The sequence below is a fragment of the Acanthopagrus latus genome, chromosome 13 (assembly GCF_904848185.1).
Source record: "Acanthopagrus latus isolate v.2019 chromosome 13, fAcaLat1.1, whole genome shotgun sequence".
Classification (NCBI taxonomy): Eukaryota; Metazoa; Chordata; class Actinopteri; order Spariformes; family Sparidae; genus Acanthopagrus; species Acanthopagrus latus.
In genome coordinates, this window is record NC_051051.1 from 12,170,097 (window position 1) to 12,196,380 (window position 26,284).

A 26,284-nucleotide genomic window follows, 5' to 3' on the forward strand; every position below is an offset into this window, starting at 1 on the left:
TGTCAAGTGTCTGTCTGGTGTGCCACAAATGAAGTGGGTGGAAAAGGTTGAGCAAGTGTCACATTACTCTCTGAAGATTATTCTGCAGTGATAAAATGTCATTAATAAAAACAAGCAAGTGAGGGTGTGCTTATCTACTGGGAGTTATACGTGTTCCTGTATCCAATATGCATAGCATCTACAAAGCAATGGTGTGTGCGTTCTAATTTCATTAAATGTTAGAGCAATATGTGAGGAGGCAGTGTGAAACCCACGAATGCACCTTTAAAGCAAATGCAGGAAGTTTCATTAACAAGGGTTTCTCGTGTGTTTTTTTTCTGTGTCCCTGCATGACACGATAGTGATATCAAATTTATCCTGATGGGGATAGAAATGAGTAATTGTGCAATGTGCCACCATTGAAACTTGAGTAGAAAACCCTGTGCAGTACATTAGAAAAGTAAAGATGACTGTGTTTATTGATCCTTAAGTGCATAATACAAACCAGAGGAAGCACACACTATCCAATAGGGCTGTACTTATAATAACACCCAAGCAATAGAAATCTGCAAAAGTTTACTGTACACATAAGATGGAGTGATGACTTGAATTAACCTATGGACCTTTACTTTTGGAAAAGGTGAAAATATCCACCAATTCTTTTTGAGCCAGTTTTCTATAATAGAAAGACTCTTCAGCGGCTTAAATAACCCACCATGTCATCTGCCATTTACATGGATATCAGAAAATATTGAAATTAATCAATTCAATTTGTGCCACATGGAGTGAACATTTAAACCCTAGATAAAGCCTTATGATGACTAATTTTTTATTCAAGCAGAGGAGTGATAACTTTCACTGATCAGCAGCTACCACTGAGCCAATACGTGTTGCATTCATGTGCTGTCGGAATTTTTCGAACTAGTGAGTTTGAATGAGAATATTTTGTGGTAATCAAGTCATGTGAAGATTAGCGGTGTGTACAGTTGGTGGTAAACATTTGTGACTATTATGACTATCATACACTATTATCTAATCTGTAAACTTTACGGACATGAGAGATATAATTATTGTATTTATGTGTTACTGAGGGTGTTTTTTTTATGCTTGTTGTATTTTTTTTTCTCCTATATGTATTTTTAATAACACTTACACATTTTGACACCCTGCTAATCTAACAGAAAGTAGGGCCTTAGTTTTTGGTTGGTTTCTAAATGTTAATGCTATGGGAGCAATGGTTTTTTGGGGGGCACATACCATACATTTTTCTTCTTCCTGCTCCTGCTTTGCTCATGGAATGTGTGTGTAAGTACTGTAGGCAGTGTTGGGCAAGTTACTTTCAAAATGCAATATATTACATATTACTAGTCACCTTCATCTTAAAGAAATGTATCATGTTACAATATTACTGCAGTAACACATGGGCACATGTGATTCAAGAATGTAAATGAAAATGAGCTTTAAGGAGGGTTAGGCTTCATCATTAGGCCTGCGAGGTATGGCTCATTTCAATCACACAAAGACTGAATAAACAACCTATAGGCTCTGTTATGTCAAACACAAGCAAAACCTATATTAATATGGGCATATTGGTGTGGATGAATTCTTAAAAAAAACCCAACAAAACAATAAATGCTTTACCTTGTCGGTTACGCAGATTGTAACAAGTTACATGACGTAACTTATCACTGAAATATTATTATTAGCAACGCGTTATATTACCACTCAAAAACATATATTACTGAAACATCTGATACAGTAAAATAACACAGATGTTTATAATCGTTTAGGAAAATTGTTTGGGGGAAATCATACACTGAAAGGAGCAAAATAAATTAAAGTCTAACACACAATCTTTAAATCTGTGATCGATGTGTGTTGCATCAATTTCTCTTTTTCCACCTACTTGATGTTCTTTATGAAACACTGTACACTGCACATTTGCCCGAGCAGCGCGTGAAGGCAGCATGCCTCAACACAGGAAGTCTCGAAACTTTTAAGCGTTGTGGTAAAACTTGCTATCCGCTCCTGACACACGCTTGGTGCACACGCACGTCTGCTGTTTGTGAGTGTGTGGGAGGCAGAGGATGGTCAGAAAGTGGCGCCGACAATAACGACAGACAGTTTATTCTTCGGACTCAGAGGAGGAGAGGAAGGTTGACAGACGCGTCGCCCGAACTGCCGAAGAAGACGCAGAACAATTAGCTTGAAACATTTCTCTCCGGCTGTGGCGTACAAGAAGACTCCGGTGTGAACGTCGATCATGTGGGAACAGGAGGAATTCGCAAAACACTGGAGGAATGAATTTCCTGACGGTGAAGTGCCCCGAATGGACTTGAACTCTGTGGAGGACATCGAGTCGGAGCTGGAGACGTGTAAAAGCAACCTGAAGAGGCTGCAGAAGGCTCTGGCGGAGGAGAAATTCAAGGTGATCTACCTGCAGACCACCGTGTCTCGACAGAGGAGAAACGACCCGGAAAGGTTTGAAGGCAAAGATGAAAACTTTAACGCGGACGTGTCTAGCTTTGGGAAGACGGCGAATATTAGGAAACCGCCGCGGCGGGACGATGAGAGCGACGGGCACAGGACGTCCAAGGTGTCCGACCCTGGAGGCGTGAGGCACCACGCGGCGGGTGGCACGGCGGGCGTCACGAGCTCCTTCGGCCGGGAGCGGAGCAGGTTCGGCGGCAAGACAGGTAAGCCTGTCCCCATCCCTGTCCCGCCAAGGAAAGCCGGCTCTCAAAGAGTGGAGCCGGCCCCGACCGTCATCCCCCAGCCGAATGACAGCGAGGTGGGCAGCGACAGAGAGTTCGAGGATGCGGAGCTGAACGAGAATTTCGTCAGGAATAACTTGCTGGTGCCAAACGTCGTCGGCAGGGACAGCCAGAGGACGTCCGGCAGTTACCGGGACAACCGACGGCCTTTCCGCCACAGCAGGGACTTTGACTCCGGCGATGACGGCAGGCTGTCCCCGTCCTTCCCGCAGATTCACCGCAGAGCCTCCCGGGGGTCCGGGTGCAGCACCCCTGACAGGAGGAGTGATGGGTACCTCAGCTCCGACCATGACGACTCCTCCTCCGCAGGTAACAATGTCACCACTATCGCTGCTATTATTGCTGTTAATCTAGAAAATCGCGAAATGTAAATGATGCACACAATTACTAGGCTACTTAAAAAAATAAATAAATAAAAAATAAAATTAAGATGACATTGAAGCAGAACACAACAGACTTGTACGATAACTGACAGTGACCATATGTCTTTGTTCTAGACAATGGGGAAAGTCAAAAAAGCCCCTGGGTGAAGATCTGTCTCAAACAGAACTAACACATGTTAATACAAGTGTGGCAAGGGCCTGACATTAGGGAACTAAAGTAATATTGAGTGTAACAAAGGACAATGCATAAGGGAACTAAACCATTTATCGTACATTTGACAGTGTACATTTAATTTAATACAACATTGTTATCAGTCACTACAAGCATTGCGTTTGACTTTGATGTCCTCTGTGTCTCACATCTGTTAAGTACTTTAGCAGTGTGCTGCAGGACACAGTGGCTTACAGCTGATCAACAGTGTCATGTGATTTATTTATTTCTGGCTCCCCTTTTCTTTTTACCCCGACCATCCAGCTCCTCTATTTGTAAAGGACATCATGAAACAGAAAAGACCCTGCCTAAATTTAGCTCGAGATCAGGATTAATATAAACTAAATTCTAACTTTTGGTATAGTCTGGTATAATCTGGCAAGTATGCTGCAACATAATTTTATTTTTTTTTTCAGTTGGGGGCAAAACAGGAAAATTAAGCAACTGCAGTACCAATGAGAAGTTATTTCCACAGTGAACCTCTGCTTCAGCTTCACATTGTTTTTTTTTGTTTTTTTTAAACATGTACATTGGTGGTTTACCTCAGGCTGTGCCCATGGTGCCCTGTGCATGACACTTGTACATTATGCTAACAGAGAATTTAGATGCTGTTGCGTTATCCGATCAAGTGGTTTCCTTGTGTTGAAATAGTCTACACTAAGTAGTCTCTCTCGGAGCTTGACCTTTTGGAACAGATGTCTCAGTTGTAGCTAAATGGTTATTATATAGCCTCAGTAGAGCTGCAGCGTGGTTGGAGTCAGAGCCAAGGGAACTGAAGCATTGTGGACACGGAGAGAGAGCAAATCCAGTGTTTTGACATTTGCAACCAATTGGATCCTGTTTAATTATCAACACAGGCATACGTCACTTTCATTTGTTTTCTAATGTAGTTTAGATTTAAATTTTTGCTATGTAACTCTCTGTATTAAATCACATTCAAAGTTTCTGACCCACTTTTACCCTCCTGATATGACAGCAGGGAGGTGCAGCTTGATGTCACATCCTGTGAGTTCAGCAACCGATTAACCACCAATGTGTACACACAAACCGTATGACTGTACAAGTAGCACAATGTAATTTACAGAAGTGAATTAATTGATAACTGTATCAGTAGTGTTGCAGCCCCAATACCACGGTTGTCTTAGTGCTGCGTATTTTGCATCTAGAAGGAGATATTTAGATGTGTTTTTGCTCTTTGAATGAGGATTCCTGCATCACCAACATGGTAGCCAATATAGTACCTTCAGAATTTCACTGGTTTAACGCACAAGTCTGAGCAACAGACACATGTTTTAATATAGAAAAAAGTTAATTGGGTTTCTTTTACTTTACTGATCAGATGTTCCTTTGTTTGCATAAAAGTCAAGGACAAGCTTTAGGCTCCAAAGTGGCCTAAAGAAACAATTTCAGCACCGACTAAAGACCAAAAAAAGGTGAAATTAGTTAGATTGGCTTTCTCCAAAGATAACAAATTCTGCCTCCTAGTACCCCTAAAGCTCATACTTGATCTGTTCCCAAACCAAAGTGTGATTTCCTATGGTTTACAGAGGTAATGAGCTGCACTCTTTCTTACTAACATGCTCTAACTTCCTTGAATCTTGTGACTTTGCCAGGTTTCCAGGCAACCACAGAGACTTCAGGAAGTTACTGCTTGTCATGAGCAAGAAATAGTCTGGCACATTAGTCACAGTAACACTGCATGTGTCTATTATGCACTTCAGTATATGAATGAAACAAACAATATATCTCACTTTAATTAGTAATCTTGAGAGGAAGAATTTGTTGCCTTTGGACAGTCAGGTTAGCCGTTTCCCCCTGTTTCAAGTCTCTGTGCTGAGCTAAGCTAACTGTCTCCTGTCTCCTGACTGGGAGCAGTATCTATGAATCCTCTCATCTAACTCTCAGGAAAAAAAAGCTAATTAGCATATATCCTAAATGTCAAACTATTTCTTTGAGGTGTCACTTCATTGCAAGTACTCACATTGATAATGAACAAAAACCAAAGCACACTCACCAATGATTCGTTAGTTGTCATAGTGTCTGGAAGATGTAGGGTTGGTATCTCATGCACCACAAAATCTGTTAACCTCAAAGCCCTGGAGAAGAAGCAATATATGAGCTTAAGTGATAAAATAAAGGGCTAATACAGGAAGCAAGATTAACACAAATGCTGTAGCATTGCTTCAAGACTTCCTCATGAACGTGTAGCAATACTCACTGAGATTGTCTGCAAGTCATGAGTCAACAGTCAGTGAGTAAGTTGACCACGAGAATAGATTGAGGAAGGGCTTTTGAGCAGACAAAACGTTTGTTTGTGACACATCTTTGTGATCCTGTCTGTTCCGCCCGATAATGTTTGAGGATTATGTGTACCTTACTATTAATTTTTAGCTCCTGGTTTCATTTTGGTGATGGCATTTATTGATAACTTCAGTGAGTTGCTGGATATTATGTAGTCTGAATTATATTAAAGGATTTGAGGAAATGACTAGTTTTACCGTCTGTAGTGACAACCCCAAAATATGGAACTATTAGCAGGATGAGGCCTTCAGGTCCAGTGCTCCTCAAAGTAACATTCAGGCTCAAGTGCCAGGATGACTGACACAGAAGCGTTTTCTTTATGTAAGATTATATGAGGAAGGCACTCTGCCTCTGTTTGATCAGATGTTGAAATATGTTTATGCAAAAGTGGAAAATCTTATAGAGTGCTGTCATTGAAAAATGCCCCCTTTGATGAAATGTTGTACTTTATCAAGGAGACACAAATGTGTGGGAAACGGCTCTGGAAGAAAATCGTTGGATGTGACTCGATGTGAAAGCGAAAACTGGATGAACTTTGAGAAAGAAAACACCTGCATTGTTTTCTGTTCATGACACACTGTTTCTCTTCCATGGTAGTGGGTTCTGGGGTGTATTTTCCCATAAACCTGTGGGTCAGTAAGGATAAGCACTTGACTAATCTATTCCATCACTGTTGTCCGACAGGATATTGATGTTGTGCTCCGGAATAATTGGTGATTGTGTCTTAAAACAATGGCGGGTATGTGGCGCTGTGGGAAGACATTTTGAGTAGCCTCTGCCCACTTGGCTGTGAGGTCAAGTTTTTAAATTGAAGAAACAGCAGTCATCTGGCCCCTGGTCGCTTGGCATTATGGGATAAGGTCCTCTTTTACTCCCACACGTACACAGACACCAGCAGTGGGCTCATGCCTGGGGTCTTGCTCATCATGATGCCTTCGTGAAAAGTGCATTTGCTGGGAAGAGGTCCTCCTTTAGGTCATGTGCGCCTGAAGCCATAGGTTTGGCCTCTTTGTATGGTCCCTGATTCACCTCTGATTCACAGCACGGTGTTTGTTCAAACCTGGAGTCAATCTGTCGGTTTTTTAAGACTGATTGACTAAAGCTTTTTGTCTTTTGATTATTCTGTCTCACTGAGCAAGGCTGTAAAATTAAAAAAATGTTACCTCAGTCTGATCATGCTGGCATGCAGCAGACAGCTATTTGGAATGATGGATAAACTCCAGTTATCTGCTATGCAGTTATTTAAAGCATTTTTAATGGAGAAATATTTGTTTTTGAGTGCAAGAGCAAGATTAAGTTAGAATGAGGGAGTAGGTGTTACGTCTTATCTATTTTAAGCTCACAGCATCTTTGATCTGCACACTAAAAAATGTTTTTATTTTTGCATGGCGGACAGTAAAGTCTGATGACTCACTGTTTAGTCTGTGATAAAGTTTCAGTTGCTGCAGCAAATGTGATAACTTGAAATAAATTCACTGGGTCAATTCAAGTTGGAGCTGTCCTTAAGTCAATTTGTTTGTTTTTAAGTCGCTTCACCAACAGGATGGATCATTTAAGAGCAGTTCCTCTTACCTATATCACACTTCTCTCTCAAGCATGTGGTTGCTCAGAATAGCCAGGCCAGAAAAAAAACAAAAACCTTTCCTGCCCAAAAAGTTCAGCAAAGGTCACTTGCATTCAAACGTGTAGCAGTTTTAAAAGCTGAAGTATTTAAATATGATATTTGTCTAGTAATTATTTTAAAAACCCCGTGGGCAACATGTTGTTCAGATGAGTCATCTCATAAATGTAACACCAACAGGAGTTATACTGTGTTAACAAGTATTCCTATTGTCAACCGTGGACCTGTCATTTTGGAATTAAAGTCGTTTGAATGTAGACCTGTCAAAACATACGATTGGGGAACAACATATTTAATGTCGGCACTGCAGAGTACAGACTGTATTTGGATAATCCTATAAGACCCACAGTGTAAATGCATTACAGGTTATTGTTGTTTGCAAGGTGAAAAAAAAATTATTCATGATGTTCTAAGTATTAGGGCTGTGACTTAAATGTTTATATTAGCAGCATTTCTAAAACCCACAGATATATTCAAAGTTGCACATGTCATGGACTATGTACCGTATTGACATTTCCACAAAACATGTCATATCCCATTCACATAACATGTTTATTACTTGATAATCATGTCAGATGGTGGAGGGTACGGTGGTATAGTTACAGAGGAGGAAGCTGCCAAGCTGGTGTTCACAGTTCCAGTCTACGTTCATTCATTAACATTTATAAGTGGATAGTCTTTGATGAAGAACCCAAGTGTTCCAACATCTGTGAACATGACACCACTGGCTGGTTTTAAAGAGAGCTCAGGACAAATTGCTGCCACGTTGACCTATCGATCATAACAGGTATTTAAAGACAATACATGATATTTTCTTTTAAAGTATTTTTTTCGCCTTTTTTTGGCTTTATTGATAGTAAAGCTGAAGATATGACAGGAAACAGAGGGAGAGAGAAGGGGAGTGACACGCAGTAAAGGGACCCAGGCCAGGAGTCTAACCCAGGTCTGCTGCAGGGCCTCGGCACATGGGACGCATGCTCTACCAACTGAGCTAAATGGTGCCCCTACATGATATTTTCCTCATCCTTTCCAATTGGTTTTTGTGCCCAACCCTAACCAGAACATTAGCACAGCTTTGTGACTGGAGCAAAATTGAAAATTGAACCTAAAGAAATATAAAGTTTCATCATAATTTCTGAGGTTTCTGTGGTTTTGCAGAGAGGCACTCATAAAAAACAAACAGCAAATTCTCACATCTAGATGGTTGACAGTTTAACTTGAAAATGACTGAAAGGATTAACAGATTATCATAGTAGTTTTCAGTTACTTTTCTTTCCTTTGGCTCACGATTATTTAACTGTAATCGATGCAGCTGTGTTTTCTTTTTCCAAGGAATTGTTTCATAAGTTTAGGGAATAAGCTTCCATTGAAAAAAAAATTACCAGTTTCTCAATAGTGCTTGTTCACACAATGAACTACTGCTGTTTGTAATAAATATGCCTGTAACACTAGACAGGCTTGGTAGCACATGCTGCGTCATCCTGCTAACAGGTTTTGTTTTTGTATCTTTTTGCGTTGTGGACATTAGAGAAAACGAACATGCTGATTATTTTTCAGAATCCGCTGCATTGTTGCTGCAGATGTGTAGAAATGAGAAGAGGAGCTCAGCCAACACATGTTCAGAAAACTGGATAACAAACCTGTTCCTGTCACTCTGCTAGACAGTGGTTGGTGGAAATGACACACATATTTCTCCTTCCCCTGGGTTGGCTCTTTTCTTCCCTCAGATAAGCAAGGCTTGTCCAGGCTCGCCCTGAATTGCATGTGCAGTGGGGGAAATATGAGTCTGACATATTGTTTCCATGTTACACACTTTATGGTATAAATGGCAACTCAGACTCTTCAATGTGTTTGTGCTTTTCTCTAAAACCTGGGTCTCAGTCTATACCACATCTATGCACTTCTGGTTTGTATGTATTGTTGGACAGTTTGAAAGCTCAAATTGCTTATCTAGAAGTGAAGGCTTGACCCTATTGCAGACTGCCCTGTAGGATCCAAGCCTCTCCACAAACCAGGGTAAATATCCCCCAGAATTCTGGCTCATGTGCGCTATTTCCTAGGCAACACTGCTGCAGGGCTCATTCAGACATATGGCTGCTCCTTTGGTATGTCGGCTCCTGGAATTGCTTCTTTTAGGAGGCACATAAACGTAAAGGGAAACACAGGGATTACAACAGCAACCTGATTATACTAATCATGTGCTGAAACTATTTATTGGGCACTTCATATATTTCACATATCACATATTTGCAAAATGTGATATGGGAGCAGCTGGATGGTGCCTGCTCGGGCTTGTGAGAGCTGACCAGTCAGAGCAGACTGGACTTTACAGAAGCGTTTGGACAGAGGATGGACAGAGGTGCTCCAGCAATGGACAGTATGAGAAAAATAAAGTGTCTTTTGAACATTAAAGCATATCAAAATTTTTGAGGACACACCCAAATTAAAAGTATGAACCCGAAAAATTAGTATTATATGGGAAATTATAAGGATTCATTGATAAAAGAATGAGAAGATTAATCGATGGTAAACTTTGATTTTAAACAGCGATAAAGCAGCCAGCCTTTTATGTTCAAGTCGTCATTTTTGAATATTATATGACTGCCAGTCCAGTTTAACATCTACACCTATACCCCCTGAGGAAGTTTTTTTTTGCATTATTCAAATCTAAAATCTCCTCAAAGTGACTTCAATCAAAGAATAAATGACTTTAAATCTTCCAAACTAAAAACCTATTTATGGACTGACTTGTCCCTGTGTTACCTTGGTGATGAATGTGTCGTTGTGGCTGTGCGGGCAGGCAGACAGGATGTATCTGTGATCGAGGAGGAGGAGGAGGTGTTGGTTTTTGCCGCATCATTACTCGTTCAGTTGGTGGATGCAGGAGTTGAGTGTGTGTGTGCAGAAACCTTGACCATAGTTCTATAACAGAGGTGTGAAATGCAAGGCCAGGACCTGCAGTGCAAATAAGAGTGCTTCAGTGTTGCCTGGTGCAAGCTTATCTATATGTGCATCTTGCACAGCATGTACACACACAAACCAAAAGGTCTAAGATGTGTTTTTTTTGGTTGAATCACTTGTCACTGTTCTGTTTGTCATAGAAGTCTCTCATAACAAACATCTAAGGAATTTAACAGAAGTGTGGTTACTTTTCATCATAGCTGGAATTCCCAGATTCAAATAATGCTTATTGTAGTTGCCTCATGAAATTTTGTGATGTACTGTACTGTACTCTGCTGACGTCAGTAGCCATAATCCTGAACTTCTGAAACTGAGAAATGAAAACGGTTGAGACGCTAGACCAGATGCACAGAGTAAATTTTTGCAGTGATCCATGACATAATGTGACAGATTAAAAGTGTTACCTAGCGAACGTTTTGATTGCTTAGTTTGTTTCTGGCAGTGTCACTTTGGCAGTTGCGCCTCATGATTTCCCCCTAGCTGACTGTTAAAGGGACCATGGCACACTTTCCTTTGTGCCTCTACTCCTACAATCAACAAAGGCGTGGACCTCCCAGGGGTTTATGATTAGGGACATGGCTATGCTGGGAAGGTTTTCACATTAAGAGACGCAGTCAGAGGCAACAGGCTGCCAGAGATGGCAGTCATCTAGTAACAAGTCTCATCCTTATGTCCACCAACAAAAGTCCTGTTCCCATCTCCCTTGAGTCAGGGCCGAGCTGGACTACACGTCACCCACCCTCCCAACCCATCATATAAACAAAGACCAGTAATCTCACTGCCATGTTTCTTTCAAATTATGCCTGGGAGCTAGGATTTTACACAGGGAAATACAAAAGTACAGGAGATACAAACTTATTCTGGATGTGAATTCTCTGAAATTTAAACCAAGTTGAGATGAGCACCTGCAAAATCGCGGCCGAGGTTGGTGGTTTTCCTGACAGTTCACTGATTCATACACCATAGATAAAAGTGACGTCAATATATTTATATCACTTTTGTTGATTTGGAAATGAAGGAAAAGTGCATTATCTTCCAGACTGATATGTAGAGAATATGTCAAAAAACAGCTTACATTTAGCTGAGTTACAATAGCACAGTATAAATGCAGACTCAATGAAGACACAAACAGCTCAGCTCCTTCTTCATTATTGACATTTAGAAAAACATCCTCCTTATCTGAAATCAGAGAAAACACCAGGTCACTTCTGATTGGCTAACTGCTCTGGCTGCCATGGAGACCCCAGTGTGGTGTGTGTGTGTAGTAAAAATCTGGAAAATGTGTGTGTGTGTGTGTGTGTGTGTGTGTGCGCGCGCTGCAGTGCATATATGCCCTCAGAGCCCTTCATTCTACTCTGACACCCTGTCAGTGGGTGTGCATGGCCACATATATCAGTTGACTTCTCCCCCATGATTTTGCAGGTACTTCCACTCTGACTGAAGGGTGTTCAGTTTTTTAATCAAGCCCCCCCCCCCAAAACTGTTGAGGTTGATGGTTTCACTTCAGGTTGTATGGAACCCCAAAGTGTTAGGTATTACATAAATAAAAATGACATTTTTAAGTGAATAATGATATGAATAAATTGTGTAAAATGTAGAAATGAACCAAGACTTTGTTGAGGAAATGACTAAATGAAATAAAAAAAAAATGCTTTCGCTTAACAGAGCTGCACATGCTAGCTACCTAGACTAGCTAGGCTGGCATGTGAGCTTTGATTAGTATTATATTACTCGATATCAAAGCAAAGAGACAGTGTTATCAATGTTAGCCATCTCCTGTTGGCTAAACCGACCACAGAGAAATACTGTTTTTATTTTCGCTTAACAGAGGTATGTGTCACATGTTTCAGTTTTTAAGCCCTGCTGAGTTAACTTTGAATTAAGCAGCTAATGTTAGCTGCTGCCGTTAACATTTAGAAACATTTGCACATGGCTAGTTTCCTGCCTTGCACAAACAATTTAAGTGTTGTCATGTTTGATATTGTATATGTAGTAATTCTGGCTGATCGCTTGTCATAAAAGGAAGCTGAATGCTGTTGTTGGTGAGAGGGAGGCATATTCCAGTGGTCAACATCTGCCGTCTCAGACTTGTAAGGACAGAAACCATATCCTGGTGAGGACAAATACAACATGTGTATAAGCATTAGTGATGTTGACATTTGATAATCACCAGTCCCTAATGCTCAGAGTGCTTCAGAGGGAGGGCAAACCATAGATTTCTCTGATGGTTATGTTTTAATGTCTTATGAATTAGTTTAAAGGCCAGATAAAGTAAATCACGGCACAAAGCACAAACAAGTCCATCAAACCCTGCCAAAATGTTAAGCAACTAAATGTCTGCCAAACATGTTGTGATAGCAGTCTTAGTCTTTTTTTTCTGTCTGTGAATGCTAAGCTGCTGGTGTGTGAAGTTCTCATGGTGACAGTGTTAGCATGTCAGATGGCTGCCACGGAAAAACTGTTTTCATGGACCGTCTTGGACCATCACCCCTAAGGATACTTGGCTCAGACATGAAGCTTTCATCACTGTCACAGTAGGAGGTGTTGACTTCTTTTTTACCCTGAACACAAGGTTATTCTTCCTTAGCTCGACAAGATACCATCTCTCGCCAGCAGTTATCACACATCCGCTGTGTGTCCTTCTCAAGAAAGTTATATTTGCTGTCGGTTGCACACTGGGGAATTCATGAAAAACAGGCTTTACTGAAGCATAGCGACTTCAGAACACCTGTACATCGGACACGAAGACATTCTCAGTTCTCTGTCCCAGTGATTGTTGGTTGTCTTGCGGACATCCTTTTCTACGGTCATCACTTTCACTTCCTTTATTTGCATGTTGAAATGGACAGATTTAAAGACTGTTAAAGTTTTAAGTAACTATCATGATATAAACCACTCATGCATACTCATGCCACAACTTCATAATAAAACAGTTGATAATAAGTGTATTCTGTACATGTGGATGGGAAAGCCCATATAACAGCAAGAAAAGAAGTGTTTGAGAGTCGGTTCACATGAGCTCCTGATGCGAGTATTGAATGTCATAGTGGAAACACTAGCTACAATGAGCCTGCATGTCTAGGATTAGTTTAGCATAGTGTTGTGCTTAGGAGTGGATCTCTCCAGGAGAAAGTTGTGTCCTCCTTTCGTTGAATTTTGAGCTGTTTTCAAAGTATTGTGTAGGCCCAGGCACTGTTTTGTGGCACACAAATAATCATAATTGCTTTCAACCCACAAAGTCTTGGCAAATGAACTGAGCGCAACGCAACACAGTGCTGTTTACTCTCAGGCTTACATTTTAGGCTAGGCTAATTCTGCAACTTTCCCAAACACTGCCTTCATTTTATTAGATACCATTATGTTAGAATGTCATGAATCACTTTTAATTCTGATGTCTTCTGCCATTACAAGATGCTGTGTTGGTTTTCTCTTGGTGTCACAGGTGCTGACTTGTTCTGCTACAGTTTGTGGTGAGGTGCATGGTATCGTGTGAGAAAGTTTTTTATGCACTGAAGGGGGTAAAGACCCATATAGTGACATTTTTGAGGAAGTGTAGTGAAATCAGTGGGAAATCCATAATGTCAAACTGTATTTTTGCATAAAGGAAAGCTGTTTGCCTTTATCTTCCAAGACGACATCAAAGAGGATTGAAATTTGTGACGTAAGGTTGTCACAATACCAGAATTCTAAACTTAGATACCTCTTTCGATACATGGCAAAAGTCACGAAGTCCTTTAGATGAACAGATCTGTGGTAATGTGTATGTCTGTGCAACTTTGGGTTGAAAGTCTGATAAGTTTTTTTCTTTTATAATTTTAGTACTTTCCATTCTATCAAATTCAGATTTTGCATGTCTAGACTTGTGGTTTTGAAAAGCATTAGCATCAAAACTTTTGATAGTCTCAGTTTGACAACTGACTGTTATGCAGAGGTGGTTTAACCGAGCTCTCTGGTTCAGAGAAATAGTTGCTGCTTATGACACCACAATGCAGCTTTCACTCTGTTTCACAGTGAGTGTTCCTCTCATGTGTCAGTGAGTGTGTGTGTGTGTGTGTGTGTGTGTATGCTGTATCCTACAGTTAAACTGAATTGGGAGAGGTGCCAGACAACACCTCTGCACCTCCGGCGTCGAGCTCGCTCACCTGTGCCAAATTTTATCTGGAGCTGTGTTTATAGAGCATTTTATCTCCACTAATGATTAGAAAAAAACTCAGCTGAGGGTCTTGATTTGGCTTTGAACATTTAGGCATCACCTTGTAAAAAAGTTTATCTAAGCTGTCGATGTCTTCTCATACCTTTTTTTGTAGAGTGCCGTTGTTGTTTAATTTGATCCCTACACCACTGCACCTCTGTCACTGTAACATGATAAAAGAGTAAAGGTTACGCCAAAAGTAAATGGGTGAAATGCTGTACTTTTGTGAAATTTTGCCTGTGATCGGTCACCCTAATGTAATGGGATTGTGGGACGTTGGGGAGGTGGACACAGCACCCCCGTGTGGACATCTGTAACGATGATGGTTCTGCTGTGATGTGTTTATTGTCACAGTGTTTGTCTGTTTTTCACATTTTCAGTGGAGTGTCAGGATTGTGTGGTAATAATGTTATTTTGTTGAGTAGGTTGAACTTGCTCCCCATATATTAATCCTTTGTCAATCATTAGACTTTGTGCATAGTATTACATCATGTCTGCTCTACACAGGAGGCGTAGTTCAAGCAGCACATTAGCAGAGCAGCAAAAGCTTCAGTCCTCCATGTGCGTCTACACAGGATACATTCAGGCACAGTATTGCCCATGTAGGTCAGGTTTAAACCCCCCGTGACTCCGGCTATTGGTTTGTGTACGACCGTTTTGAAGCCTCGATTTTGACACCACAGCCCTTGACTTGTTTGTTTTTTGAGCATTGGATCTGACGGACTGGAGGACATGCTGTGATGAAAATAACACGGTAGCCCAGCCCTAAATCATACCCTGATTCATCATCTCTTTCACTCTGAATTGGAGCATAAATGACAAAATGATCTTTGTAATGTATTGAAGAAGAGTTTAAACTAGCAATTGAGACTTTAAACTAATCAGGAAACTGTTTACTAAGGGTTTTAATTCAAGTGATAAGTAGAGACATTTTCTTGTAAGCTTATATGAAATTGGTATTCTTTTTGAAGCTAGTGGAGTTGACCCTTCTGGAACTTAAAAGATTCCGTTTACTTGTCTTGAGGAGTTCTATACAGCCTGTTAAGACAGTTGTATATTACCTTCTGTGGCACTGAAGGAGCCTTGTCAAGTTAAGAAATAACTGATGGTGTCACAGTAATGTCTGAGCTTATCTGAGCTTGGGCTTGAGATTTAAAATTTACAGGACGCCTGTGTATCAAACTTTTAGTCATGGGTTTATAGAAGTGGACATTAAAGAGGCAGGGGACATCCCAACAAAGATGCAGAGTTGAATTGTGGAAAATATAGGATCCAGCATCTTTCGAGGTTGACTTGCTTTCATTTTGAGTACTCTTCTTTTAATCTGTCTCATTTGAGTTCCCCTTGTAAGTTACAGTTTTAAGTATCAGTTTAGAATAAAAAAAAAATAAAAAAAATTAAAGCTGTAAGTTAAAATGTAATCCTGTAATAATGGACCTCACCCACTTGAGCGTGCCAACATGTGCTGGCAGGAACTAAACACTAGAGTGCAGTAGGTATTTATTTAGACACCAGTACCTTCACTGTACTCCTTTTTCCACCTCATTAATGGGCTGTGTGATTGAGTGTGTGTGTGTGTTTATCTGTGCTGTTTATAGTCAGGCATCCGAGGAAATCAGTCATTAGAAATCAGTTTGTTGAGTGGAAACACACACACACTGTTTCCTGGGTTGGATTTAAAATGTCAGACAAGTTACTTGGTCAAGTGTGGCTGCGAAAGATGAAAAAATGAAGCTTGTCTTAAAAGAAATAAACACAAATGATGAGCAAACCGCATAAATAACACATGAGATGTTGTACAGTGTGTGCACGTTTGTGTGTGTGCGCAGGGCAGTCCTGCTTATCTGGTGTCTGTCCAATCACAGCATGATTCAGATGATTTCCACATTGACCTCAATAGATCAAAGTGAATTCAGCTGGCATGGGATGAATACTCTCTTGCTCTTTCACTCTCTCTTTCTCTCTCATTCATACACACACTTCCCTCCATCCCTTTGCCCGCTCCTCTATCTTTCTCCTTGACATGAACAGGCATAGGATTGTATTTAAGGGAGCTCTATCTTATCATAAATCAATGGCAGGCTTAATATAGAAACCGCAGACACACACAGATATGTCACAGTGGTAGGCTAGACAGGGTCGTCACACATAATTGGATGTTGAAGGAGTTACGGGGGGAGATCCAGGGCGAATGAGGTGAGAGGGGATCTGGCCTGCCAGAGCACATGCTGTGATGCGCACACCAGACACAAGCTCTCCTGGTTTTCTTCTGTTCGCTGCAGCTTTTTCAGTCAGATGAAATTGGATAATGGTCAATGAGAAGTGTAAACAATTTAGGTTTTGTAAAGAATATTCTTTATCCTCCTACACACATAAGAGAAGAGGGAGACTCACTAAAGTGAGTATTAAATTAACTCCTCGTGTATTCTGACAGTAGAATTGATGTTGAATTAATACAGTGATCATGACAAACGCAGACGGTGGACAAAACACTTATTTGTGCACTTGATATACAAACACAACCCATGGGGCTCATCACATCATTTCACTTAAAAAGAAAGAAACTGGCACACAATAACAAACAATAAAAAATCTGCCCCAGATGATTTCAGACATTTCCATTTAACAAACAGACATTCATCACTAGTGCACTCTGGGCTTGTTAATAATGCATAGTCATTGCTCGTCCCTGCTGCCATCTCCCCCAACCCCCCAAAACAAAGGGATGTGTCTGAAAAACATATAGCCATAGAGTCATCCATCTCTGAGGTGTGTATCTTTGGACGCTGACATTTTCTCAGAATTCTAAAAGTCACATTTTTAACAGTCCATGTTAATTTATCTTTCCAGCAATGTGTAAATTTCGTCCCCTCTCTTTGCCAAGACAAATTGTATTTATCTTAAATTATTTGTGTTTTTTGTGAAATCAGCTTCACTCCAGCGCTTCATTAGGCTTTCTTGGAACCACTCACATGGAAATACAGCTGTCTACTTCCTGTGTGTGGGACTGCACTCTCTCTCACTCTCACATGCATATACTCACAAGCTAGTGCTGGACCACTGTTTAAAGTGGGCGGATGGAGAGTGTATTTAATGCGGACGCAGGTTGTTAAAAACAGCTTTCAACATTTCCACTTTACTTTATTCTCATCCACCAGTTTAGTGTTCCATGCAGATAGGGGAAAATGGGGCAGAGTGGCACACACACGTACTTGCTGCCACCTCTCTGTGGGTGCTGCCCTGAAGAGATGGAGGGCAGTGAATGGAAAATTAGTGCCATCAACATACCCCCCCTCCTTTCCACAATCAAGCTCCAGGCAGTGGGGCTGGGGTCGAAATGTTGAAGGAGAGTAAAAGGGCTATATGTGGGTGGGGTTGGTGGAGTGGGGGTGAGGCAGGGGTATCTGGGTAGAACAGAGAGCATGGAGGGGTGGGAGAATGGTGGGTGGCAGTTTGATTGGCTGGTGGGACACTATGCTGCCTAATTATATACACACATGCGCACACACACACACACATGCGCGCACACACACACACACACACACACACACACACACAGACACAGTCACAGTCAAGCCGGCCTGGTGATGACCATCTTTCTCCAGACTATATGATAGGAAATCTTACCAATTGAAATTTCAAGTTAAGAACCTACAACAATTTTGCTTAACCAAATGTCTACCTTCTGCACAGGAATACACTCTACCTTTATAGTGGCCTGCATTCTTTGAACAAGAATAAGAAGACTTTTCCAAAAATGATAATCATATAAAGGGCTTAAATGTCATCAAGTTTTTATTTATTTATTCATTTCTTTTTTCATCATCAAAATGTGAGTGTCCTATTCCTGTAGACACCCTGAATGATTATAATGGTGTTATGTTGGTATTCCAGTAAACCATTTCCATCCATTTCTGATTAATATTCTGGTCATATTGTGTGTAGATTGTTGCATTCTACAAATACTAAATCCATCATGCTATTATCCACTTTTAGCTTTGACTCCATGGTGTAGAAGCTATTCTTTAAAATGCATAGAACACGACTTATTTACACCTTCAAAATAAATCTCATCAAGTGGAGTGAATAATCAAATATCCTGCAGAACTCAGTGATGCAGAAGACCTCTAACTCAAATTTGACTTTGTGAAATCTAAATATGCCTTGGAGCATCATGTAGTACAGCGGGTGCTCACAGTGGGATGACATGCATGATCAAAGGCAATAATTGATTTTAAGCTTTTTTTTGTTGCAGACCATGTATTTATAGCTGGACTGAGTAATGATATATTGTCTTTTTTGTTTTGCATGTACATTCAGAATAGTTACACACTCTTGTGTCTGTGCGCAAAGAGGAGACTGTACCAGTTGATTTTAGACTCCACCTGACCTGAAGGCAATCCCACACAATGCTCCTGCTTTCCTGGGAAAAACCAATTTCGTATATGGAGACATTTAAAATTATGATAGCCTGAAGTCTTGATCTTATCCATCCACTCAATCCACCTTCTAAGCCTTTATTCCGCCACATGCACACACAAACACACACACACACACACACACAGAGTGGAGGACTGTTGGTGAATGTTGACCTTTACGAAGACTGAACCATCGCTGATGTGTTGCGCTTTGTTGTTGTATTACAAAGAGCTAGACTGTGCCCCCCCCCCCCCCAATATTTGCAACCACATGGATACTTCAGCTGCTCTCACCTGAATCTGCTGTGCATGCTGGTTGGCTGTGTGTTTTTTATATTTTTGTGTGGAAGTGTGTTAAATGATCGTGGAGACAGAGAGTAATGGCCCTTCTTGCTACACAGCTTGACTGCCTATTAATATTTGATAAATGTACGTGACGCTCCAGGAAGAGTAACATGCAGTGTGGTGTGTTTGCATATACTGTATGGTGTGTGTGTGTGTGTGCGTGAAAGCATGGCATCTGTGTGTTTTCTTTGTTTGGTTCTACCCCTTGAATGATGAGGCCTTGAGGAGGGGGAGGTGGGCAGCTCGAAAAACCTAGAAGACAGGTACATGCACATACAGAAGTGAACACATTGGCAGAGCTCTGTGTCCGTGTGTGTGTGTGTGTGTGTGTGTGTGTGTGTGTGTGTGTGTGTGTGTGTGTGTGTGGTGGGCAAGAGAGGGAAACACACTATTGTCCCAGTTTTAAGACAAAGGGTGTGTAAGGCTGTACAGTAGATAAATCTATTTTTGATGAAGTGCCACTAACCCAGCCCTATGTTCTCCATCTGCATGGATTTCCCTGTACATTAACCCATATATCTGTGTGTGTGTGTGTGTGTGTGTGTGTGTGTCCAAAACTCGACTTTGTACATGATTTTGTCATGCCACTGTGATTTTTCTCCTTCATAATGACACATTTATATTCATTAACAACCTTGACATGCATTAACACACACACAGGCTTACATTAAATGCCTTGACACACACAAACAAACAATTATGACCTCTGGCTAGATGAGCTCTGTGGGTGCCCTGTCGTTGTACGTCGTGTGTGTTGGTTCCTCCAGCTGGCACATAAGAGCTCTGTAGCCAGACAAAGAGCGGAGCTCGGGGCCCGGTGCTCTGCCTGCCGAGGGTGGAGGATGAGAAGGGGGGTGTTCCTGTCAGCCTTTGTGTCCTAATTGAAGTTTTTCTGCCTCTCAACCCTCCCGTCTTTCCTCCCCCATGCTGGTTAGAGGAGGGTGAAGGGGGGGAGGAGTGGACCTGACAGGGGTTTTGAGGGGAGGGTTTCATACGAGGCTTTGTTGCCGCTGGCATGGTGCTCATCTCCAATGTAGCACATGCGTTCATAAACACAGATAGTTGTGCCTGATGAGAAGAAAGGGCGCTGTGTGGTGATGCTGTCAGCTGTGACCCTGGGAACAGGATGCAACAGGAGAGCTAATGTGCTAAATGAGCTAATGTGCCTATTAGAAGCTGACAGAGAGAACATTTGAAAATCAATAAAACAGACTGAAATTCCTAATAATATAATGACAAAATGTGTATTTGTTTGCTTTCTAAACAAGCTGAAGGTTGCACTGTAGCCTAATTTCTCTATGTTGAGGGTTTAAAATTGTGCTCGGGTCATAATTTTAATGCAGATGTTGCCAGACATTGTTAAAAAAGCATTTGTATTATGACTTAAGCCTTAATCGAGCCTAACGCAATATGAAATAAAATATTTAGATTAGCTAGATCCAGATTTTTATTCGGAGCCATATCAGATTGTACTCATTCATAGATAGCAGCCCCCTAAATACACCAGATTTTTTAAAAATCAAGATCCATACATTATTTCCTGAGAAAACAAATTCTGGACCCACACTAGAAGGTAATGGGGTCTATTCTCATGCGAGACCCATCCTCTATCTAAATTTTAAAGAAATCCACTAAGTAGTTTTTGTGTAATCCTGCTGACAAACCAACAAATGGACATGGGCGATAACATAAACTCTTAAGCTTATCATTGGTGGGTTTCATAGTATGAAATATAATACCAAGCAGAATCAAAGGCCTGTTTTTTAGGAAAAAAAAAATTCTTCCATTTCACCAGTACATTCTGTATTGAGTCAGCTGAAATCAGTATTCAGCTCTGTCCAACCACCTTCTATAGTCGACACACACACACACACACACACACACGCACACACACACACACACACACACACACACACACACACACACACACACTCACACTCACACTCATGTCTGAGCATCGCTCTCATGTTCTTCTAATACTTGTGTGTGTGTGTGTGTGTGTGTGTGTGTGTGTGTGTGTGTGTGTGTAGAGCAAGCGGCCACTGGGAACAGAAGCCTGGAGTACCGTAGCTTAAAACGTGACATCTAAAGCAGTCACTTTCTCACTGAATGACTGACTCTGTCTCACACACAGCAGCTCATTGTTTTGTGTGTGTGCGGCAGTCAAGCGGCAGCAAACTTGAGCTGATTGTGTTGGGTATTCTCTACAATCACACATCAGAAATCCCCAAGAAAAGACAGACAGACACATAAAGGAGACGGCAAACAAATACCTTCTCTGGCTATGTCCTCCTTACCTGTGTGTGTGTGTGTGTGTGTGTGTGTGTGTGTGTGTGTGTGTGTGTGTGTGTGTGTGTGTGTGTGTGTATGTATATATAAAGAGCATCTCTTTCAGTTGTATTCCCATGATGCTCACGTTTTTTCTGTGGAAGGACAGAGCTGTGCCAAAAGAAAGCTTTTAAGTAAACCACCCCTTCCACCCTGAACAGTGCACAAACAAACCTGGAACAGTGGGAGGTCAAGTCAGCTTTAAAGACTTTGGGAAATTGTGCCCCCGTTCAGGGATTTTGCTTCAAAGTGGGCACTGTTAATCTTCTTTTGTAGCAGTAGTATTTTGGTAGGCCTGTTTTATTGAAGGGACTCGTTCTGTCATCTTGGTCATTCTATATCTTGGAGAAAGACTTGAAAACATTATTTAAATATCATTTAGACGTTTACCTGGTTTGGTAAAGAAAAAAGAAAGAAGAAAAGAACATTTAAGATAGAACATATTTGCTTAAAAGGCACTGTACAAGACGCCAAGGTAACACAGCTGAGTTGGCGCACTTCAAAAGGGAGCTATTGACCTAAAACACAACAAAATGAGGGGAAGAGATAGTTGAACTACCTTTGGAGTCAATTCAATGAGGCTTCTTAAAGCGAGAAAGAGAATCTGCTAGTGATTTTGTGTTTGACTCGAGCTTCATTGCTACACAATCATAGTGCATTGCTTTTGAATTCCTGCCTCAGCTCGAGGAGAGAGAGAGCCAGAGAGAGAGAGCCAGAGAGGCTGATCAGCCATTCAGAATTGAGAGAGAGAGAGAGAGAGAGAGAGAGAGAGAGAGAGAGAGAGAGAGAGAGAGAGAGAGAGAGAGAGAGAGAGAGAGAGAGAGAGAGAGAGAGAGAGAGAGAGAGAGAGAGAGAGAGAGAGAGAGAGAGAGAGAGAGAGAGAGAGAGAGAGAGAGAGAGCGAGAGAGAGAGAGAGAGAGAGAGAGAGAGAGAGAGAAGGGTTGAATGGGAGTGAGCGAGCAAGCCAAAGAGAGAGAGAGGGAGTGCTTCTCCCTTCCCCTAGCAACGGTCCGCGGTGGTCGTCTCCAGCCTGTTGTTTTCTCTCTCGCTGTCACACACACATACACACACACAGCGCTCTCTCACTCAGTCCGTCTTCGGCTCTCTCGCCCGCTCGCCTGCCTGTTGGACCCCCGCGGTGTCTTTTGACATTTTTCCCAAATGATTCTTTTTGCTTCAACCTGCGAGATGAAGGCTGTCTTTCAGCGATAAGGAAAAGATAAAGAGGAAACGCGAAGAGCCGCAACAGAAAAGGACGGAAGAAATAAGCAAGAAGCGGAGTGAGTGAGATAGGGAGAGAAAAAAGGAGGATGGAGCCCCTCAGTGCTCGTGGCCTGCCCCGGCTGTCCTGGATCGACACCCTCTACAGCAGTACGTATCCCTCCATCCATCTATTTACTCCTCTCCGCACGGTGCTTCCCATTTATCTTTGCGCTCGTCTTTACCTCTAGCCATTTTACCCAGCAACCCCCTCCTTCTCCATCTCTTCGGCTGCCTCTTCGTGTTACAACCAGAGCGACATGCAAACACTTTGCATTTTCTCTGGACTTCCAATTAGCGTGCATCACTGTGGCTGTCCATAACAAGACGGTAAACCCCCCCTCCTTTCGCCTCTGCTCCCTCATAGTGGTAGCAACTCATGTCTGCTGTTGTCAGGCTTTTTGCTTGCTAGCAGGCACAGAGGCAGGGGAAAGCCCGGAGAAATGTAGTGTAGGAGAGTGAGTCACACTTACAACCTGGAGGTAGAACTTTATGTTCCAACCTATCGAGGACACAAGCTGTGTGATGTTGAATATTTAATCTGTTCTTTATTGTGTGACTTCATGCCATGCCCAGCTTACAGTCTGACATGCCTGACATGTCAGACTGGAAGCTGGGCCACTTTAGCACTGTTTTGAGATCAGGCGTAAGCAGTGCTTTCAGGTTGCAATGAGGGACAATAATGAGTTAGAAGCAATTCCCTCTGCTGTTCCTCCTGAATAAGTCAGCGTTTGTTTTGTCTCTTTTTTTACTTTATATAAATGCAACTCTTCTTATAAAAGGAACATTATAATGAGGGTGATTTACATAAAGCAGGATATGAACACTTTTTTTTTCCATGGTTTAATTCAGAGCACTGAGTGTATACCACTTTGCAGTGATTATGAACATCCCATGAGCCGCAGCTGTAATTGTGTGCTGCGGAGATGCTGTGCATGTTTGTGTGTGTTGGGAGTTTTTTTGGGCACATGACAGAGCCTTTTGGGATTTGCTCTGCTGTGTCACCATTGTTACCCATGCCTTAATCTGCAGGGAGGGACTGAGTAGGAGAGGAAGCGGGAGAGCAGGTGTTGGTGTTTGGGATTTTAGTGATACAAAAAAGAACGAGGGAAACCCAAAGTTCAAGCATGTTGTCAGAAGTGTGTTTGGGAGGCAGCTGTTAGTCCTTCAAAGAGGACTGGGGACTAAAATAGTGTCCTACTGTACAGTCATGAGCTTTTTCATATCACATAAAACATAAGTATGTGATTTTGTGTATCTTATGTCTTGATTCTTATGGCAACATTAACATGGGTTTTTCCTTGTTTTGTCCCTCCTACTTTTACTGGTTGGGTAATCTATACCACTCTTATGTCTGCCGTATAAAAATTAAGCCAAAGCTAGGGATTAGCCTTAGCATGAACATGGTGTATGGCGTAAAGATGGAAAGTGGCTAGCCTGGCTCTGTCCAAAAATTTAAAGATAAAAAAAAAAAAAAAATCTGCCTGCCAGCACCTTTTTTATGGCTCCCCAATTAACATGATAAATCTTGATTATTTATATCTCTGTAAACTGAAGTGTAGAAAAGACACAGGACTTTGTCTTGGCCCAGTGCTGTGACTTACTGGTTTTCTCCCGCTTCCAGTCACAAGACTCTCAGCAGACCACTAAAACTTGCAAGTTGAGGGTCACAATACAGACTGAGTTAGTTGAAGGCTACTTTTTGATAGCCGTGCTAGCAGCTTGTTGGAGGACATAAACACTGCTGAAGGACAGCAAAGAGAGAAATGCTTTAGTTTTTTTTTTTTGGTTGGTTCTGGCGCCCCCTTCAGACAAACGATGACAACGCTGAAACAAATTTAAGCTTTGTTTTGGTGTCATCCCACCAGAATGCAGAGCAGCCTCTTCCCTCAGGCTGTGAGACTCAATTAATCCACAGCACTCTCCCATAAAAAGCATTTTTTAAACCCGAATAAACTGGAGTCAGGCCTGGAGACAGACACTAAGAATAACTATAATAACTTTATTGAAATAGTCTTTTTTCTTGTTCATGGTCTCATTTTTGCCCATGTAGGTCATACGAAGGCATCAGAATTAATTTGTGTAAAAGTTCCTCGTTGTATGTTCTAATCTGATTTTGAAAACCACATTTAAGGAACTAAAAGTTTTACCTGGAATTCAAGTCAGTTCATAATGTGTAGAGCGAGCAGCACAACTAGTTGCCATTGTAATTATTAAACAAGAAGTATAATTTTCATTAATGAAATTACTTATTTTTTCAGATAAGAGCTCTACAGTCAAACCCACACTCAGTTTGACCCATTAGATAACATTCTAGTAACTGTTGCAGCCAATAGCGGTCAGCATGCAGTGGCCCTGCCAACAGATTAGTTAATAAGTGGTAGTGCCAGCTTGATGGCTTGATTGAATGTCCCCCTCCGATCTTTATGCTAAGCTAAACTAATCGCTCACTGACTCTAGCTTCATTTCTAGTATTCAGACATGGTGGAATGGAACTTATCACCTTAATCACTGCAAGAAAATTAATTTGAAAATGAAGTTCATACTTCTTGTGTGATGCTGTAGTGATGTTTTATGATATTGGCCCTTTTCTCAAAAACATAATTTTCCATTACCTGCAGCACCATTACCATTACAGCACTGATTTGTTTCAGCACAGTGCACACATTAGTCCATTTTCAAAACTAGATCAGGTCTGTGTAGCTGGATGTTAATGAATTTTGATCACCGGGGACTGTATACTTAGCCTGTGTACTATTTTCACATTCTGGCATTACTGTGACCAGAAACAGAATACATCATAACTTAACACCTAATGTGCTTCAACACATTTGAAATCTGTGAGAGGCTGAATGTGTATAATAGATATTAACATTACAACAGGGCCCATCCAGGCTTTATAATGAGGTCTTCTAATGGAAAAGGGCACAGTTCTTTTGTGCACCTGTCATATAGTCGTCCTTTTGCTTTCAGTCCATCCTTTATCGTATACTTCATGTGCCTGAGTGACTGTGTGTGTGTGTGTGTATAGTATAAATTAACTGGTATGTCAAGGGCTGCTGAACTCAGCCCTTTCCCTCACTCGGGAATAAACCACACTGCCAGTTTTGTGAGCTTTTCAAGGGCCAATGTGAAGCACACTCCCAGACTCACACTACACTGACCCTGAAACAGCCCGTTCACCAGTTCACAGGCTATAACATGTCAGCATTCGGCAGACCACGAGGGGGGAAGATGACTCATACCTGGATGTTAACGTAGGATGACGACCCGGTCCCACCCTTCCTGTAGTGTAGTGGAGTGCCATGTAGTGGACCAAACATTAGGCTGTAATTGCATCCTTTTTCTGCAGCCGCTGAATCTGTGTTAATGGCTCAGTGTTAAGCGGTGACCACACATCCTTAACTCCCTGAGTAAAGTGGGAGGGGATGCTCGAAGCCACAGCCGCCTTGTTCCCCCATGAGACTTTCTGTTCAGCGCCGCTGTTTCACCACAGCTGATCAAGGCAACG

General features: G+C 41.6%; 1 protein-coding gene across 2 annotated transcripts in view; it reads left to right on the forward strand.

Moving 5' to 3' along the window:
- The first annotated feature begins 1,973 nt into the window (after window positions 1-1,973).
- Window positions 1,974-26,284, forward strand: part of abr (ABR activator of RhoGEF and GTPase) — a 127,649-nt gene continuing 103,338 nt past the window's right edge. The window contains exon 1 of one of the 2 annotated variants that reach the window (XM_037120251.1): window positions 1,974-3,062. In XM_037120251.1, the coding sequence (XP_036976146.1) occupies window positions 2,243-3,062 (820 nt within the window). In that variant the 5' untranslated portion in view covers window positions 1,974-2,242. Of the gene's footprint in view, window positions 3,063-22,554; window positions 22,885-26,284 lie in introns of those variants that run through there. The other variant, XM_037120252.1, reaches the window with a different exon arrangement.